This window comes from Cyprinodon tularosa, unplaced genomic scaffold (assembly GCF_016077235.1).
Source record: "Cyprinodon tularosa strain WSP-4 unplaced genomic scaffold, ASM1607723v1 ctg263, whole genome shotgun sequence".
Taxonomy (NCBI): domain Eukaryota; kingdom Metazoa; phylum Chordata; class Actinopteri; order Cyprinodontiformes; family Cyprinodontidae; genus Cyprinodon; species Cyprinodon tularosa.
This window is the reverse complement of record NW_024038967.1, coordinates 1,084,045-1,104,981: the sequence shown is the minus strand read 5'-3', so window position 1 is coordinate 1,104,981 and position 20,937 is coordinate 1,084,045. Positions and strand designations below refer to the sequence as shown.

Sequence of the window (20,937 nt, the reverse complement as noted above, 5' to 3'; positions counted from 1 at the left end):
AGTGATTTAAATATACTTTTATATCTATTTGTGCAGTTTGAACATAGTATGTTAGAGTGTTATTTTGATCTTGTGTTTTCTGTGTAATGGAGAACTGTTCGATAATGTTTAAATAGTATAATAATATAATTATTTCCTTGTGGTTTGCGTAAAAGGATCTTGGAGCTTATAGAGTCACGTGTGACATAAACAAAGTGACTCAGGTTCAGGCCAGCTGACCAAATCTATGTTGTTATAGTGTTATTGTGAAGTTTAATTAATAGCGCATATATTCACTTTGAGAACTGATGAGTAATGAGAGTATTAAAGTTTTGAGAACTGATGATGTCTGTGTGTTACAGATACTGGTTGCGTGCGTTGAAGTGTATATGACAATAAAGTAGTGAATTTCAATCTATTTACTTATTCATTTTATTGGATTTTAAATAGGCCTATAGGCTCAGAGGTCTTTGTCCCAAAAATAACAAAAAAAAAATTCACATTGTTCAAAAGTACTTCCAGCGGCTGTGCAATACATGGAAAAATGCTCTTATTTGAAGAAAAATTACTTTATAAATGTGGCACTCTAGTAATACAACAATTTAATGATAAATATGGGTACAAGGTTTAAAAAGATATTTCTTTCTTGTGTTCATTACCATAGGTGGTCTACAGATGACGGCTGCAGGCACTGGCCAGCGCACAGCAATGGATGCCATGTTTGACACTTTGATACAGAGAGCGCCTCTTTAACCCAGAGGGCAAAGAGACCGGCTCCAGTGATGATCCCTGTATGTTTAACTCAACCTAAATACACATCTGCACACGTGGATGGACCCCTCCAGCAACCAACAGTGTGGATTCCCTTCCTTCTTCATCATTCCCTCTCAAGAACTCAGTGACAAAGTGTGGCGTCCCTCAGAGACACCTGTGAGAGCCCAGAAGTCAAGAAGCTTCCTCCAACTTAAGTGGTGTGAATGAGAAAATAATAGTTGCTTTCACTTAGCTGGATTTTCCATTTTCATACTCAGCATCCCAGTTTCACACCAGCACCTCTGACACCAGAAAAAAAAATTAACTGTCTGCAGCGGAAAGCTCCGGGGAGAAGATTGTTAGATTAGGTTTACATTTCTCAGGCACCATGCAGTCAGACGACCTTTTTATTCGCAAGTTCCGCCGTCAGAACATGCGCCCCCCCCTCGCCACCGTCAATTTTGACCCCAAGCGGGAAGCGGGAGTGGTGGAGTGGCCCCCCAGGAGGCCCGGGGACGGCGCCGATGCAGACTGCAGCCTCACTCCGAGCCGCGTGGGGTTAAATCTGCGATCGGTGGGGCGGGGCCCGATCATGCAAAGAAGCAACAGTGATGTTACCCTGGGGGACTTGGACTCCTCTGGGAAAACAGGAGGGAAAGTAATCCGTGCAGTTGGTGAGAAAGTGGGTACGGGGCCTCAGGGAGACTCAGGGATGCATCTGCATAGGGAGTACGGCAGCCTGTCGTCACTGGAGAGACAAACTCAAGCCCAGGAGCCGGGTGGAGAGAACCAGGGGCCCCTGAGTCCGAGTGCTCTCCGATTTAAAGACCCTTTTCTGCTTTTAGGATTGGAGGGAAACCCTCCAGAGCCTGATGGGTTCTTCAGAGACCTTCCCAGGCCTATTGGAGACTCCCCAAAACCTGCCAAGCCGCCAAAGCCCGAAGGTCTTAATAAAAAGTCGAAACCTTTGCCTCCTCAAATCTCTCAACCTGGTCCGTACGAGCAGCTCGGAGGTGGAGCGTGGGTGAGGAACTTTGCCCACTACGACGTTCAGAGCATCCTGTTCGACCTCACAGAGGTGGCCACAAACAGAGACAGCATCGGACGGAAGAAGAACATCACCTCAGGGGCTTCGGCCGCCTCCCAGCTCCGCCCCCTCGCCCAGTCCACACCCGCCTCACCAGCACAGGGAGGGGGAGGCAGCGGAGGAAACACGGATGACCAGGAGCAGTCGCTGCTGCTAGACGAAGGTGATGGCAACGATAATGAGCTGCTCCTAAGCTGTCCACACTTCCGTAATGAGACGGGAGGCGAGGAGCAGGTGGGCTTGGGCCGATCGCCTGGCAGGAGGGAGCTCTGGTCAAGTCTGCGGACCCCTAATGATGCAGTGTCTGTCTTGGAGGAGCCCAGGGAGAGCAATATCCAGCTGCAGGGGAAGAGCAACTTCTTCATTGAGCATGCAGATCTGGGAGCGCATTACTATCGCAAATACTTCTACCTGAAAGGTATGTGAGACCCTGCAGAGTTTATGGGGGAGAGATTTAAGTGTGATTTAAGTGTGACTAGTCTGTACCAGTGTATGTTTTATATTAAGGACGTCTGTGGGTTAGAAGAAAAACGTTTTCAGGTCTGAGAAAAAAGGTGTCAAGTCTTAATAATCTTATCAGGTCGTAGGTCACAGGAAAACAGCAGTATTCTTTTTGAATTCAATATTAACAAACTGAGCAGATATTTGAATTTAAGCTACATTCTTGACAAAAACTTAAATCTTAAAGGTTTGTTTCGGTCACAGAAAGCATTTCCTTTTTTGACTTCATTTTTATTTCACAAAGGGAAATACAAAATTATACAAACTAAGAGTAGACCTCAAATCTTACAGGTTTTCTATGGTGCAACACTCACTACCTCCTAAGACAAAACAAAAACAAACATGCAATCAAACACAAAAATAAGAATAAAATAGAAAACAAGTAACTGTATATCTATGCACTAAGTGCAACAGGCAGCAACTTCAACATAATATAGCATATTATAAAATAAAGAGATCCACATGCAATATACACACTCAGACTCTCCAAGCCATGAAGTAAAGGCATCCAGAGATCAAACGATAAGCACAGTTATATTTATCCCAGGTTAGCTTATCCAGAGGTAAAAATTAGGCCAATTGCTCCAAGAAAATCCTTAATAGTTGGAGTTGAATCATTCTTCCACAATAAATGAATGCATTTTTTTTTCTTTTTTAATAAGTCATTAAAATCAGTTACCTATATTTTGTAGTTCAACTGTGTTCTATGTGTGTCATTAAACCGCTGCTTGTTTTGAGGGTTTTGTGTATCCAAAACTGGTTGTGTAAAACAAAAATCGATCTCCAATAGCTTTTTAAAAGATTGTAATTCTAAAACATATGAACTGAAGAGGATTAGGGCCACTGAAAAAATAAAAAAAGTGAACTAATTATATTATTATTATTTCAGTTTAATATGGGAAAAAGTCAGAATTCTGATTTTAATCTCAGAATTCTAAAGTTTTCTCAGAATTCTGACTTTATTCTCAGAATTCTGACTTTATTCTCAGAATTCTGAGTTTAATCTTGAATTTTGGATCTTAATGAAGATGGGCACCATGAAGGAAGAAATGTGGGTCACTCGGTCACTTCTAAGTACAAGTAGAGCATGTCATTATGGACTCTTAAAAAAGTGATAGTATGAAAAATCTTAAAATAAAAAACAAAAGTCATCTTCATTTCTTTTTGCATAACGATCTCAATCATTTAGCTGAATCAACCCAGACTAACCTCAAGAAAGACAAATCAACCTTCTTTCATGGTCATCTATATCTATACGTCTATATCCAGGATTCAGGAGAACCTTTAGAGATTGTGTAAAGCGGAATACCCTAAGATATTCATAACCTTCTGCTCCAACCATTTGAAACATTAAAGGGAAAAACAAGTTATATACCATTGATAATAGAAAGTTGTCCAGACTAAGGAACCATAACAGCAAAAGTACCAATAATTATGCAAAAATAGTTATTTCTTACTAAAAGAAATCTTCCACAAAGGATTACATTTACTCTTTATAAAGGTTTAAGATTTTAGAACATTGTGGTGGAACATTATGATACTCCTTTTTTTCCCCAAGTAAGATGCAAGAGTGAAACATGGTTTAAAATAAGTAACAGGAGTAAGTCTTTTAGATTTAAAGGTCTCCATCCCATTACCGTAAAGTATATGGGCACAACACTACTGTTAGTTATTATAATTATTCTCAGTTTAAAGGGGCATAGTCACATTACATGGTTATACAACAGAAAAAAGTCCCAAAAAAATTTGATAATGATAGAATAAGGTTATATATAGTAAACGTCCGTCCTGGTAGATTTTAGACCCTTTTTGAGCCTAAGTGGAATTCCAGCACGGGGCGCAATGAGCAGACATAAACAGACATGCGCCCTCTGCTGGCAGCACCACAAAACTATCAGGAACTCAGATGCCTGCAGTGGATGCAGCTACATAATCCTATGATTTCTTACAGCTCTGTGTGGTCAAAGAGTGACTGATGTTAATTAAATAAACTGATCAACATGAACTCTACATTCTAGTTAATCTTCCTCAGAGCTTCTTATCAGAACATTTAGGGGAAAAAAGTCCTGTTTCTAACAAACACAAACAGTGACACAGCCTGAAGGTAAGAAATATTTTAATAAAAATAAAATAACGTCATGGACCGAAACTTTTTCATTGGAATGATCACAAATAAAAAGCATAAACAGGTTATTTCCTCGGCATTATTGAGCTTCTTCTGGATTCTAGTGGCTGTGACTGAAAATTGTTCCCTTCTTCTCTCTGTTTATTTCCATCAATCTACTTATAATGTTGTTTGTACTTAGACTGTAGGGACTAAGAAAAGCATTGCTATTACCAGTATCAGTATTAATAAGGACGTTTTCTCACATATCCATTAACTTTGAAGCACTTTTCGATTCTAATCCCTCTCAGAATCAAATGTTTCTTGAGTTTTTTCACATTGGATCTTGGACTTTGTTTATTATTTTTACACATTGTAACCATGCAACCATAGTGTGCTATTATTGAATAAATTTAAAACGTGTCATATAATGTGACTGTGCACCGATTCAGCCCTTGTTCATTTAGGTTAGGGTTCTACCAATCAGCAAGCACCATTCTTTTAAACTGACTAACCTGGTTATATTTGATGGGTGAACAAATCTAGTACCATCTTCTTTGTTTTAATGTAAACCTTTTGGTTTTAATCATATTGCTGAAGGTATGAATAGAATGGAATGGAATGATATGGAATAGTAGAGTGGAGTAGAATAGAAATAGAAGAATTAAATGGAATGGAATAGAATAGAAAAGAATGGAATAGGATAGGATAGAGAAAAACTTAAAGAAAAACTTTAATTATTCCAGAGGGCCAATTAAACAGGCTAAAAGCAGAAATAAATACATTAAAAAAGAGGGAAAACATCCCAATAGTTTAAAAACCTGAAATGAGAGGACAACAGATCTGGCAACAACATTGTGATGACTATGATGATGCACATAGAACTGCTTTAATAGTGTGCATTATAAATTTAGAGTGATTTTGGTATTAACTTTTGAGATAAATGGTGCATGTTTTCTTTGCCATCCTTTCATTGTTGATGGATAATCTTTTCCTCCTCGGTGCATTATGGATAAAGCACTTTGATGTCACGGATGTTGATTCATTGTGCACTCACTCTCCCTCAGGCCCTGCTTAAATTAGCCTCTGTGTTTAAATATTTAGCTTTTATTCAATAAGATATGGGGGATAGTTCCTTCTGTTGGTTTGTGAAAGTTTTCAATGTGGATGTCTGGAATAAAAAGAAAAGTATTTTTTTTAAGTCCATCATGAATTTTTTATGCCTTTAGTCTTAGTAATTTTATTTGTTTTGTGTTTACATGCTGCAGCTTTTCTACCTGTGTGATTTAGCATTTAACTGGTTTTGGATTAATCTGTTCTGTTACTGCATCATCAAGATTTTTGAGGGTTTTTTTTTCTTTGAAGAGGGATGTTTCAATTTCCCTTAATGCACCAGTATTTATGTAACTGGATTTTCCTAACAGAACACCAGAACTTCTTTGGGATTGACGATCGCCTCGGCCCAGTGGCTATCAGCTTCCGTCGAGATGAGAAAGAGGGATCCAGTGGGGCTCAGTACAATTACAGAATCATCTTCCGCACCACAGAGGTAAACCTTGACATTTATTGCCATCCCGTCACAAACTTTCTTCAGATCAAAGGTTTGTGAAGCTAATTAGCTGGATTTACCACTCAGATGAAGACACTGAGAGGCTCTATCCTGGAAGAGTCTGTTCCCTCTGCAGCTCGTCACGCAACCCCAAGGGGCCTGTCCCCCAAGAGGCTGCTGGAGTTCATCATGCCTGAGCTCAACCTGCACTGCCTCCGCTTGGCTTCCAACTCCCCAAAGGTCCGGGACACGCTGCTCAAGCTGGACGAACAGGGGGTGAGTAACGCCACAGCTGGGATACCAGACGCTGCTACAAGGGACTCTGACAGGGTAGCCTGAGGTGCAGTGATTAAACCAGCATTACACTGCAAAAAATGAAACATACAGAAGTCCGTTTTTTCCTGAAATAAGTGTATTCAACAGTGTCTGACACCGTTGTTTGAACAGTCAACTATCTTTTTATCAATCTGAGTAATGCACTGGTACCAGTTGCAGGGAAACATTGGCTTAGTTTGAAACTAACAACAGCATCATTGGTAAAGTGTTTTATAGACTTAAAAGCCTCACCCAAACATTTTTTGGTCTCTATAGCCAAACCAAACACCCCACCGACCTTCAAAAGAGGTTTATTGCCCAGTAGATGTGGAAAGCTATAAATTTAAAGTGGTGTGGACTGGAGAGGGCGGTTATTTTTACTCTAGGTCGGTGGTTAAGAAAACATGACTTCCTGTTGACAGGCACTCAGCTGATCCAGAAATTTCTAGATCTTCAAAGTTTATCAGTCAGGACCTTCAGATAAATAGAGAGAAGGAGTAAGGACTAGGGTTTAGTGTTGCAGCTTTTAACAGGTGGCTGAGGGGTGCTGACTAAGGAATTAACATTAGACCTGAGATGCTGACGACACACATTTAACCAGCTAAACCCAGAGGGTTTTAGAAGTAGTTTCTGCCTAAAATAAGCAGATATATGGTCTTTGTGCAAATTTTGGATGCCTGTGTAAAGCTAAAACGTTAAACCATTTTGTTTTCTAGTTTAAGAAATATGTCAGAATTTTAGTGGTAGGCAGAGTGTCAAAAAATTGCCATCCAAAATTACTCAAGAAAAAAAACAGTATGGGATAAAACAGGCTAATTAAACTCTGAGTAAATATTTTACTATTTACCATCATGTAAGTCACACAGACCATAATATAAAGTTATTTCCAAATTCATTTTGTTTTATAGACTTATCACTTACTTACATAAAGCATATAGAATGTGGTCATTTCTGACAGTAGATAAAGTATTTATGATAGAACAGGTTAAACTATTACAATAACAGTATGTCCTTTTTACTGTATATAACCGTAACCTCCAATTTATAGCAGTCAAGAGATTATGGAAACTTTAAATGAACTAAATTTGTATCTGAAAGAAAAAAATCCCATTTAAACAAGTCTTAGAATCTTAGATAAATGAAAATAGCCTGATTGATTTTCTAAGCAAGAGCAGATCCTGGCCTTTTAACAGAAGGCCAACTGGGAATTAAAAAGATAGAAGTAGACACAAAAAAACAAGCAGATATGCAAAAGGTAACTGTTAACTAGTTCCACAGGTGGATCCATCTAGGAAAGACACAACAAGGAGGAGCTCCAAGCCAATTCTCATGTCAAAGCATGAAAGAGAGCACAACAGATGAAGCTACTGTGACAGGAAAAGGCAGAAAGAACATAAAGTTATAAGTGGAGCTTAACTGCTGCATGGAAAAACAGAATTACAATGAACCAAAATGAGGAAAAGTTGTCCCTATGTCCTCCAGCAGCCCAAGCATATAGCAGCACAAATACAGAAATATAAAACTGAAAAAAGTTTTCTAGTAATTACAACAACGAATTTAACCAACCTCTCTAGATAATTCTATGCTTCACTTCGGAAAAAAAGCAAATCTTGCAGGTAAATACAGATCTTAACCGGCTTTCGAATGACTTAAGCAAACTACTAGAATCTATTCATAATGTACAGATTTTTCTTATTTCCTGCAGGAAACTCTGGTGCTTGATTAAATCGTACTATATGAGCAGCAGGTGATGATGTCATTTAAGTGTATATCATGGAGATACGTTGTCGTACTTAATTACTCTTTGTTTAGTAAATGTCCACAGTGCAAAAACTGAGTAAATGTATTTGCTTTTAATTTGAGCAGGTAAATTAGATGAATTGCCAGTGGAATTACTATTTTTGTCCTTAAAGCAAGATGATAGGATATTATGCCTCTGAAATAAGATAATGGAGATGCTGGTGAAGGTTCTCAGTCATCCAGATCAGAGTCATTCATTCATTTTTTTTTTTTACTTTTTTGGAAGAATAATGGAGATGTTTGTTTTTTTCTCTTCTTTCAAATGTAGATCATCTCATTTTATTAGCAAATTGCCTGACTTACTTGCTCAATATTAGGGAAAATACACACATAATTTAAAAAAAGATTAATTTAAATATATATTTAAATATATGTAAATTCAAATAAATGGAATATTACTCTTTTTAGCAATGATTTAAAAACCTTTATAAATCTAAATTATTTGCAATATTTGCCACAAAAATAAAGTTTACGAAAATTTATATTGAATAAGTTGTTCAGATCTTAGGATTCTTTTTTAAAAGCTAAAGCTGTCAAAAATATTTATGATTTTGATTAAGTAAGAATCTTAAAAAAGACGTATGTATGTATTTTTCTAAACATTATTCACTAAAGTTGTTAAGAAATGTTAATTTCTCTCTTTCTGTGCAGCTGAACTTTCAGAGGAAGGTCGGAGTGATGTACTGCCGCGCCGGACAGAGCTCCGAGGAGGACATGTACAACAATGAGAGCTCTGGGCCGGCATTCGAGGAGTTTCTGGATCTACTTGGGGAGCGTGTGCGGCTGAAGGGCTGGGAGAAATACCGAGCTCAGCTGGACAACAAGAGTGAGCAACATTCACACCCGATCTATTAGCTGCATCTCACTTTGTCGCAGTGCCGGTATCCGAGGGACATCAGTGTCCCACTGAAAGCCTGAGATAACTCCTATCTCGCCATGTGTAATCTGACTAATGACTGAGTCACTGCTGTTTATCTCTGAGCTTTATTCCCTTCAGATTTCAGCCGGCGGTGACAGTTTGTGGTTTCATCTAGGAGATGATGACTGACTCCTCTCTCCTGTCTTTTCCGTGTTTTTTCGATGCAGCTGACTCCACTGGAACACATTCCCTCTACACACGCTACCAGGACTATGAGATCATGTTTCACGTTTCCACCATGCTTCCCTATACAGCCAACAACACACAGCAGGTGAGACAGACCTCACTAATATTAGACATAAATATTATCCATGAATTACCGGTAATGTATTAAATGCAATGAAGAACTAACAAGATTCATCCAACAAAAAGTGACATTATTTCAGTGTGTATTTCAGTTACTCTGGAGGATTGTGGTTTACTCTGAAAGAGGTCTATAAATTTAGTTTCTTAGAAAATTATTCAGATTATTCAAGTATTTAAATTACAAAAATGTCATGTTATCATCAGCACCAATCATCAGCAACACCAGCGGTTCCCAACCTTTTTTGCGCCACGGACCGGTTATATGTCAGACAATATTTTCTTGGACCGGCCTTTAAAGTGTGGGGGTTAAATACGATCAAATAAAATGATACGACTGGCATAAAATCGGATACAAACTGCATGAAAATAGAACTCACCATTATGATGAATTAGTGGGAGCCCTGAGCTTGTTTCTTATCGAAGACAATGACACACAAAGTGTGCTCCTGATGTCCAGTCTGCTCAGTAGCTTTGTTTTGGTCGCTGTAACTGCAGAAAATCCCACTTCATAAAGATAGGATGTTATAGATAGGATGAGTCTTGACCTGAATTAACCTGTGTCAAGAGGCACAGATGCACCGACTGATGTTATTGGGAGAGAATACCCCAATTTTTTATTTTTATTATTATATAATATTATAGAAATAAGCTTTTTAATCATCTTGTGAATATGGAGATGCACTATTACATTGGTCCTGCTCTTTTTTGTGTTGGAGTATCCCTTTTTTTTTGTCAAACCAACACTTTAGAAAAAGCTTCTGTGCTCTGAAACATCATAAAATAATTAGTGCCACCTTCACGGTTTTCAATATTGCCTCACAGGCAGCATCCTTCCTGTTCAGATATATATGCAATCTGTGGGGTTTTTTCTCTCATTTACAACATCAAAAGGCAGTTTTAATTGTTTAACAGTCAAACCCATTAGATCTTTTCTTTATATGATAGACAATGTTTAAAACATATTGCTTCTTCTTGTCTTATGACTAATGTTTGCTTTCTGAAATCAAAATACAACAGAAATATCAAATTACTTTTTTTAGATGAAACAATAAGCTGCGATCTCGATCATTGTCACCTGATTATTTTACAAAAACACAGAGAAAATTTAGGAAACATACAGAGTTGGTAGATAGTTTGTTTCACTTTAAGGTGGGATCAGGTTTCTATAGTTCAGAAAAAGGGAGAGTTTGTTTTTTTCTCCTAATGTTAAAAAAGGGGAGTCAGTTGCACCGCTTGCTCAATTTTTCAGTCATCTATGGCCCGAATGATAGTTTTTGATTTTATGATGCTTTGCTATGTACAAGTTTTGGTTATTATTTTAACATAACGAAGCACACCAAGGAAGTGATTGATTTGAATTTTTTTAAATTGGTCAAATTTTTTGTGGTAACAGAAATTTCTTTTTTATTTTTTATTCATTTAAAACCTATAATCACCACAAAAGGAATACAAAAAAAACTTTCTTGATTTTCCCTTTCATATTTTCACCTTCCTCACCTCGGTATTTGCTGCCAAAAATGATTCATCAGTCTGTTATATCACAGCTCCTATAAAAGCTGAGGCTTTTCTGATATCATGCGGATAAAATGACGCATCATTTTTTAAAATAGTTTTCTTTGCCCTAACCTTTATTTAGTCGATACGCTGTTTTTTATCTCTGCTTGTCAATCTTTTAACTATGTACTTAAATATCCAACTTTTGTTACTCTGCAGATTATTTTATGTTTTAAAAAAACAGGAAAGTCACATATTTTAATGATTCAGTGAAAATCCAATTATCAAAACATGCACAGACTATTGCTAAATAAATCCTCAGTATTATATTATATTATATTAATATATTATATTAAAACAGTTCTAATCAACTTTATGGTCAAAATATGAAGGTAGAACATAGCTAGCGCTAGCTTGATGTTGCTCCTATTTCAATTTAATTCAGTTTATTTACTGTATATAGCACCAATTCACAACACATGTCATCTCAAGGCATTTTACAGAGACAATTCAACCAGATCATACAGTCAGATTGGTTTTCCATCTAAAGAAACCAGCAGATTGCATGAACCAATGTGCAACTAGGGGTGGCCATAAACTGATGAGTCCCAAAATAAGTGTGGGCTCAGGATGCACTAATCACACTGTATTAACAAGAAATGAGCAAAACATCCATATTTACCAAATAAATCAATGAACCTACACACATATTTATACATGGATGTTTTCCAAATTGGTTATGTTTCAGCATAATGTACACGTTGAATGCTTTAGAACAGGGATTCCCAAACTTTACCTTGCCAAGGCCCCCCTACACCAGTACATTTTCAGCTGAGGCCCCCCCTCATATGAAACATGCGTAAAAACTCATGTGTAAGCTACAGCGACAGAATTAAAAAATGAGTGAACAAACCACCTAAATAAAAGCACATTTAATTTGTAAAGATGAAGTCACAATTCTATTTTATTAAACCAATTCATTAATTTAATTAATAAAATGTAACAATAACATAGGCCCACCATTTTAATTTTAATAACCTTTTTTAAACGACGAACCTCTTTATACCTTGCAAAAACAGAAAGATTTGTGGACAAAATAAAGGTTTGTCCCAAATTAAACATGCAGGCATTTTATATAATGCAAGCCTAACAACAAATGTAGGCTACATGAGATACATAGACATACCATGCTAATGGGAGCAGTGGGCCTGATGGCTTCTACAGTTTGTCCAGTCAGGGTTTAATGTCTGTCAGAGCAATACGCATGTTATTCCTCGCATTCAAACGTGATCTGTGTTTAATGTTCAGTAATTTTAAAGTGGAAAAGCCAGACTCACACAAGTAAGGGTGGGAAACTCTAGTCTTACATACAGCCAGAAAATATTATTTGTAAGCTTTAGATGAATGGTTTTCATAATGCAGTTATACACAGACAGGAATATTTTAATTATTTTTATTCAATAAAATAATTTCATGTATAACTTTTTTTTTTTTTCTCCATCTTCCCGTGGCCCCCCTGGCGGCCCCCACTTTGAAAACCAGGGGTTTAGAATATCATTTTATTGTCATTTTATTGTTAATGCTAACAACTGAAAAATCAAGTTAGCTAGAACTTTCTACGTGAGAGTATCACTACTTCCTCCCTTTAGAGGTGAACTGCTTGTTCTGGAAAGTATGTTCCAACAGGAACAATAAATAACCTGGTTGGGCTGGCTTTAGGGGTGGGCCATGGCCACCCCTGGCCCCCCTTCTAGCTCTGACCATGCTACTAAGGAGGTGAACGGCTAATGCTTGCTTAAACTCTTAACTGGCCACACCAAAATCCCCAATCATGCTCAAAAAAAGCCTAAATTAAATCATCTGCTGTTCTTTGGCCCTTTGCAGCGCCTGGCCTACTAATAAAACTATTGTAATGGCGGTGGATATCCACAGGCTGTTGCTGAATTGAAATAATGTAAATCAGGGTTGTCAAAGTAGAAAAACCTTTTAAACCTACAGGAAATGACTGTAGACAGTCATGTTATAAGGAGTTAGTCCCGTGTTCTGCTTTTTTAGCTTGCCAACAACCAGCATCTTATATTTAGCATAACTAATGTGCTGCAATAATTGTTTGGCTAAAAAAATGTATCCAGTTTATCTTGCGTACTGGACAGAGTTAAAAGGAGTTTTGTTTATGGTTTGGTCTGGTATGTTTACCTTCATTTAGCTTTTTTTGCTCTGTACTTTTGTGCCTTTCTATGTTGGTTCAGATTCTGTTTTATTGCCATTCTGGTTAACTATTTCTATAGTTCTTTATCTGACACCTGTCCCCGTTAATGTTGACCTTATATGTTTTTACTTTGGTGTTTCACAGAATAAGAACCAGAAAGTGCTTCACATTAAAATAACTGATACAACACAGTATGAAAATATAGCAAAAACTAAAATTAAAGCACAGCATAAATGTAAACATAAAACTGGTTAAAAAAAAAACAACCATCAGATCAACGGTCTTCAAATGCTTCTTTAGGGATTAAACAGAATCAAGATGGAGCAAACCATTAACAGGCTTTGGCTGGACGATCTCACAATACTACAAGTGGAAAACATTGGCAATATAAGCTGTAGTTTGGCCACTCTGGGCTCTAAAAGTGAACTGAAATCTGTAATTATTGGTAACCAATGTAGAGAGATTTAAACTGCTGTAATATGCTATTTTTCTTGTATTTCGTTGCAGCACTCTGCACCAGCTGGAGATGGCCAAAATCTTGTAAAAAAAAATGTAAAAAGGCTGTTAGAATAGTCAAGGCAAGAGTAAATAACGGTTTGAAACTTATTTGTGAGCCGAAAGATGCAGTTTCTTTTTATATTACTCTGTGAGAATAAGACTCTACTGACATAACAGAATCAAAACCATGCCAAGGTTTCCGAAGCTTGGTTTGATAGAGGAGGCCAAGGTGCCTAGAAAATGTTTAATTTTTTTTTTTTTTTCTGGTTCTCAGAGCAATAATTAGTGTTTCCATCATATCAGAGATCACCTGCAAGTAGCTGTAACAGAACCACTGTTTAACACCAATAGCATAGTTTATCAAGGAGGATACATTTAAATATTCAGTTGCTTTGAAAAAAAGAGTAGAGCTGAACTGATTACATTTAAAAATCTATAAGCTAAAGCTGAAGTCAGGCACAGAGCACTGCTAACCTCAATCTAGCAACAGATGCAGATAGATTATGGAAATTATCCTTTGCTGCAGGAAGAAACTAGCCAGAGAGGGCGAGGCCTCGATGGTACGCCCCTAATAATCATGTGTTGTTCTGAGTGTATCAACTGAAAGGGATCCCAGCAGGGTTTGGTGTTTAACCAACCTATTAAATTCATTTCAGTTAATTTCTATAGCGCCAATTCACAACACTTCATCTCAAGGCACTTTACAATTCACCCAGATCATACAGTCAGATTGATTCCAAGTTTTCAATGTAAGGAAAACCAGTTGATTGCATTGACTCGAAGCATGCTTATAGCGACAGTGGAGAGGAAAAACTCCCCTTTAACAGGAAGAAACCTCCAGCAGAACCATGCTCAGAGTGAGCGGCCATCTGCTGAGGCTGACTTGGGTTTAAGGTGACAGAAGCAGAGATATAAAAGGCAACTATCAACTAGCTCCACAGGCAGCCCTGTCCAGGAAACACACAGCCAGGCAGACAAGCTCCCATGTCAGAGGATGAAGAGACCACATCCAGTTAGTCACAGTCAGAGAAACAGGACTACACTGGAAAAACAGGCTGATCTAAAGCAACTTCAAAGAAAGGTGTTGAGGGCAGCAGCACAGCGGACTTTGTATATCATATATATCGGCCTATTTAAACTACAGTAACTGGTAATGGAAACATATTTCAACTGAGTCATACATTGTTTATTAGACGTTTAATGACTAAGAACTGTTCTCAGGTAACAGGAAATAAACTTTGGGGAGAAATTGATATTGCTATATAGGTTTAGTTTGAAAGATGTAATAAACGTTAATGTGTAAAGCAGGATTGTTTGAGGTGTTAAAATGAGTTTGTATAACTCTTGTCTTTGTGTCCTGGTTTTGTCTGATCAGCTGCTCAGGAAGCGACACATAGGAAACGACATCGTGACGATCGTGTTCCAGGAGCCGGGCGCCCTCCCCTTCACCCCGAAGTCCATCCGCTCACATTTCCAGCACGTCTTCATCATCGTTCAGGTTCACGAGCCCGGCACTGATCACACTTACTACAGGTGACTCTGATTTTTGTCATTTCTTTTACCCATAATGCTTTTAGTAAAAATATATGGAGGATTTCTTTACAGACTAATATCAAATGGGATCAAACTGTCTATTACAAAGAACACTGATAATAACATAAGGGAATTAAGTAGTTTTTTTACTTTTTACACTTCAATCTGGATACTATTATAGTTACACTTTAACATTTTTATTGATTGAGATGAAGATTTCGATCCAAATAACCTTTTTGTGTTTTATTTTAATCTGCTATATTTTCAAGAAAAAAGAGATGAGATTTATTATTAACATTTTTATTTTGATTAAAGATAGAAGTATACCTACATTAAGAGTAACATTATTAAAAAAAATGTTTCTCAGCATTTTATCATCTTCTACACTAAAATCAATTAGTTTATTCAGTGTAAAGCCTGTCAGAGAAGAAATATGTTGACTTTTTTGCTGATTATGTAAACAGCTGGTTAAAATGATCAGTAATACCTAAAACCAGTGAGGAAAAGAGAGTTTTCCAGTTTCTTGGTCGCCATGCTGGGAGCCAGAGTTGGATTGGCTGTTACTACAAGTGTAAGAGCCACATCACTGAAGGTGTGAGGAGAAAACAGTCTCCCACTCTGCTGCGCTGAAAACAGGACATAGATTGTTTGCGCTGAACCTTTCACACTCTTACTCATCCGTTTCTCTTTTCCTCTCTCCTTTTAGAGTGGCCGTGACACGCTCCAAAGACATCCCGTTATTTGGCCCTCTGTTTCCCAAAGGCGCGCGGTTTCCCCGCGTGCCTGCCTTCAGAGACTTCCTCCTGGCGAAGGTAGTAAACGCTGAGAACGCTGCAGAGAAATCAGAGAAGTTTCGCTCCATGGCCACCCGCACTCGGCAGGAATACCTGAAGGATCTGGCAGAAAACTATGTGACCACAACCCCTATTGACTCCTCAACCAAGTTCCCCCTCCTCTCCCTTGGGAGCAAACGTAAAGACAAGATGAAAGGCGCCAAAGGAGCTGAGCTGCACAGCGCTGGAGCTCTGGTGTGGGCGGTGATGGTCAACAGCAGCGATGACCCGGAGGCCGGGGAGCAGCAGAAGCTCCCCTGCTTGCTCGGTGTGTCTGCAGAGTCAGTGGTGCTGATTGAAAGGTGCAGTCGCAGGGTGGTGTTTAACTGCTCCTGTCGAGACGTCATCGGATGGAAGGCGATGACAGAAACAAAGGACGGGGGACCCTGTTTAGATGTCTTCTATGAGCGTGGGGACTCTGTATCAATTAGTATGTTGGAGAGTCAAACGGAGGACATGAAAGAAGTGGTACAAAGGCTGGAGGTAGGTGCTTTGGGTTTTTAAACAGTTCTTAAACAGTGCATGTAAAAGTATTTCTTGCTATTTATTCATAAAAGTTTACCCATTTATCTTGGGACAACCAGAACCTTACTTTTTATTTGCTACAATTCACTGTGATAGCTTGATCATTCAAAAGTTAATAATTTCACAATTGATCAAAGAAACTGAAGTTTAATTTAAAAATAAAAGAAATAAAGTAGCATAAAACTGGGGGGTTAAGTGTCTTGCTCAGGGACTCATAGTATGGAGGACCGATCCTGCCATAATTAAAAACATGTACAGAAATAAATGAAGGACTTAATATAAAATTGCTTGAAAAGTAGCAAATAATATGAATTTGTGTGCCATTAAATGTGACAAAATAATAAAAAGAAGACATTTCTTCAACAATTGATCAATTATTCATCAAAAAAAAAAAATGTTTTAACTTGCACTTTTATTTTTACTTTTCTTCTTGCTTTTATGCTGACTTATTTTTAATCCACTTCTTTTCTGTTATACATTTTTATGGAAGTCTTTTTTTTGTGTGTTTGTGTATTTATTGCAAGTGGGGTTTTTTTGTTCCGTATTTCCAAAGCAACCTTTTTTATTTTTTCATATTTATTCACACCAACATTTTTAAAAGATGTTTTTATTTTTGTATTATAATGATATACATCACAACATTTTTAAAATCATGTTTTTACTTCACCATAAATATTCCTTTTCATTTTGTTTTAACATCCTTGTATTTCTGAAACAATGATTTATTTCTGCCTCTAAATTTTCTGTTTTTTTTTACCCAAAGGATTTTTACCTGCCCTTTTATTTCCTTCTCCCCTTTTTCCACTCTGTGTATTTCTACTTCTTATTTTTAACGCAACATTTTTAAAGCATGTATTTACTCCACCATAAAAATTAATTATTATCTTATTTTAACCTTCTATTTCTTACAGTCATTTATTTCTGCCTCTAACTTTTCTGTTTCTTTTTGCCTGCCCTTTCATTTCCTTCTCCTCTTTTTTTTCACTTCGTCTATTTCTCCTTCGTATTTTAAAGTAACATTTTTAAAGAAATATTTACTCCTTACTTATTATTTTGTCACATTTAATGGCACACAAATTCATATTATTAGCTACTTTTTCAAGCAATTTTATATTATTAAGTCCTTCATTTATTTCTGTACGTATTTTTAATTATGGCAGGATGGGTCCTCCACACCATAGTGGCAGTCCACAGGAATGTGGCTAGAACTCAGAACCTCTGGGGGCCCAGCGCAATGCCCTAACCCCTAGGCCGCCACTGCCCCCCTGTGTGTTTGCATTATTTGTTTACAGCAACTTTTGTGTTTACAGCAGGCTTTCATTTACTACTCTCTATTTTATGTGATTGTAGCATTTCTATATCGCAGCATTTTTTCATTGCAGTGTTTTGCATTAGTCTCATTGTTGTGTTTGGAAGCTAATTGTTGTCTTTGCACTACTTATTGTATTTGCACAGTATTTTTTAAAAATCTTTTGCAAATGAAAACATGAAAAATTAGCAGTGCATATGGATTTAGTTCCCCCTAATTTATACTTTAATAAACTGTGTTTGGGATCATGTGACCAAAGCACCCTCTTTCACATGTGTACAGTGTCCTTTTCCAAAAATGTAATTAGCAGCAGTTATGACCCCCACTGAAACAACATAACCCCCCTATAATATAAAATTATCTTTAAATTATCAGATATTTTTCATCTATGCTGTTTTTTTTGTTGTTGTTGTCTTTATCCTCATTTTCCAGTGAATCGGAGGCATCTTTTTTATTTTGCAATGTCCTCCCAAAAACTTACCACTCTACGTGTCAACCGAGTGCTAGTGAGAGTAGTTATACTTTGAAAACATTTTTTTTGTTGTTGTTGTTTTAAGGACCCAGAATCACATATAAAAAGATATTTAAAACTAAAAGCCTGTTAAGAAAGCTGCAAAAAGCCCAAAAATGACATTAGAGTCCTCGTTTTATCTAAAAGCAACAAGATTTGTTCCCTTTTTTTCCTCCATATTATCACTGACAACTTCACCCAACCAGAGTTAAATAACAAAACAGAAGCTAAAGCAGTGGATATTTGCAAAACATGGCACTGTTGGGTTAAAATGAACACTTTGTGATGTTAATTTTAGACACACCAGTAACAGAGACATTAACCTTACTATGGAAAGACCAAAAGTTGGGCTATTGTCCCCTACACTGTTTGAGGAAAAATGCAAACAACCTTCAATGCTTTCATCTCAACGATGGCTTCTTTTCTCCACTCTTCCTTCAAAAACTGGTTAAAGACATGAGTCATGGTTTCCTGCTACTCCTCCATAGTTACCTTGTAGGAATATCTTCACCATACTGTGATTTCATATCGCTCTGTTTTATTTTTTCCAGCTGGTCACGCGGGGCTGCGAGGCACTGGAGGTCACTCCCCTGCGGGACGGAGTGGGGCAGCCCGGCTTCTTGATGAACGAGGAGGGCTTTGTGACGGATCTGCAGAGGTTCTGCTATGCCGAGAGCGGAGGCCTGCAGCTCTGGGCTCGAGTGGTTAGGCTGTGCGGGCATTCCCTGCTTCACTTGAGCCCCGAGGAGAGAAGCAGGCTCCTTCGCACAGCACACAAGATCCACATCACCGTCATCCCACCTGATGAGAACGGCAAACCTCGCAGGTGGGGAAGGAGTCTTTTAACCCGTCAGAGACGGACTGAGACTCAAGAAAGAGTCATACTGCAGGGGTCATGACAGAAAATGAGTTGGAAGAGTTGCTGGGAAACAGTCAGCCATGGGTCACAGCTCTCTGCTGTTAATCACAGCCCATAGATGGTTGGCTAATAAGGAATAAATCCTTTTTAATAACATTTAAAAACACAGTCTAGCCTACTGTAACCAGGACATATCTGCTTAAATAAAAGCAAAGAGAGGGCAGAAACAGCTGTTAACAGAGTCATTAGGCTTTAAGGCATTATTAACATCTCTGCTGCTTTCAGCTTTAAATAATATGACAATGCTGGCAGGATATAAGTCCCTTGATTTATTTCTCTTCTACCTTGTGTTGCTCTTTCTGAGGCATAAAACACAAATTATCACCATTATGTGGCAGCGTGGAAGAATCTCTCTGATTTTGCCTTCCTTGATCAAGTTATAAGTTCTAATGCAATAAAGCTTGGTAGTTTTTTTTTTTTTTCTCACTAAGTTGGATATTGGTTTGCAGGAGTTTCTCGGAGCTTTACCAGAAAGCCATCAAGGATGCAGAGTGCAAGTCTGGCGAGGACCAGTCTGGACTGGCCTGGGTGGTGGAAGAGCGGGAAGAAGAAAAACCAGAACAGGAGCAGAAGACGGAGGACCAGGCGAAGGTGGACAAGGTCGACATGGAAGAGGTCACCGAGGAGGAGTTAAAGGTGGACCAGCTGTGTGACATGCAGCCCAACCAGCAGAGTCACAGCCTGCTCCTCGAGCCGCCTACCTTACCCTTGTTGAGGGCTACATCTCTCCAGGATCAACCAGCCAATCACAGCGAAGAGGTCAGCGTCTCCCAGCTCACCCGCAGTGTTTCTCTGGAGAAACAGCTGTCCTACACAGACACCTGTGATGGGTAAGTTACCTTAAGGCTTCTTAAAACATCTGCAAGTTTGTTGAACAGTATGAAAATCTGCGCCTTTAATTTATATCACTGTTTTCCCAATTAACCAACATTTACTGATTTACGCATCAAATATAATCATCATATATTAGTCTAACCTTTAGACATTGTCAGTGGAGGATCCAGACTAATTTTACCAGGGGGCCCAGGGTGGGGCCTGTGATTCCTCATGGGGGCAAAGAACCAAAGACAGTCACAGTCTCTTTTGTCAACGTATATCATCATAAGAAACTGATTTCATGTTACACTGCAAAAACTGATCTAAAAGGGGAACATTTTCTTAAATCTGTATATTTGCCCTTAACTTGAGCAGGTAAATAAGATGATCTGCCAAAGGAAGAAGGATGCTGGTCATTAAAACAAGCCAGTGCTTCAGTTAACCGGCCGTAATCCTGCTCTGCATCACATGACCAATCCCACACCACGATCCATTCTTCTCCCCCCTCATTAAAATAAAATAAATGTCTGTTGTTGATATCAGCTCAGTTTTATCTAATAGCTAGATGAAAATATGTTAAAACAACAAGTTAAGTTTTGACTCAAGTGCAAGTTAAATTTGACATTTATAAACTGATTAATTTGTTGGTCCAAGGTGGTCTGCTATCAGCTTCCAAAATAGACGTAGATTAATTCATTTTGCAACAGTGTAGTGTTACCAGTTGCTTTCAGGGGAGCTAAACCTTATAAAGTGACTCTGTGTTACTGTAAGACTGACGTGTCCTGTATCTTTAATTTTATTAATTTTCAAATCAAACATCGATTGATCAAAAACTTCTTTAAGTTTGTTTTAAACTAACTTAAAGGAATTACTTTACTATATCAGATTTTACCCTAAATTAGGTGCTTAGGGGCCTTCTTGGGAGCCAAAATGCGTATTAAAGTGCCCTCTGTACTGAAAAGTAATGCAGTGTTAGC

The 20,937-nt window shown here is 38.0% G+C and overlaps 1 protein-coding gene across 5 annotated transcripts in view; it reads left to right on the top strand.

Annotated features, from left to right (window-relative positions):
* The window catches only part of zmp:0000001168 (signal-induced proliferation-associated protein 1), a 65,144-nt gene that overhangs the window by 28,385 nt on the left and 15,822 nt on the right, over positions 1-20,937 (top strand). For all 5 annotated transcript variants that reach the window (XM_038289130.1, XM_038289132.1, XM_038289133.1 and 2 more), the window contains exons 2-10: positions 644-2,237; positions 5,849-5,973; positions 6,061-6,249; positions 8,740-8,914; positions 9,175-9,278; positions 14,890-15,047; positions 15,754-16,363; positions 18,777-19,051; positions 19,594-19,974. In XM_038289130.1, the coding sequence (XP_038145058.1) occupies positions 1,121-2,237; positions 5,849-5,973; positions 6,061-6,249; positions 8,740-8,914; positions 9,175-9,278; positions 14,890-15,047; positions 15,754-16,363; positions 18,777-19,051; positions 19,594-19,974 (3,134 nt within the window). In that variant the 5' untranslated portion in view covers positions 644-1,120. The remainder of the gene's footprint in view (positions 1-643; positions 2,238-5,848; positions 5,974-6,060; positions 6,250-8,739; positions 8,915-9,174; positions 9,279-14,889; positions 15,048-15,753; positions 16,364-18,776; positions 19,052-19,593; positions 19,975-20,937) is intronic.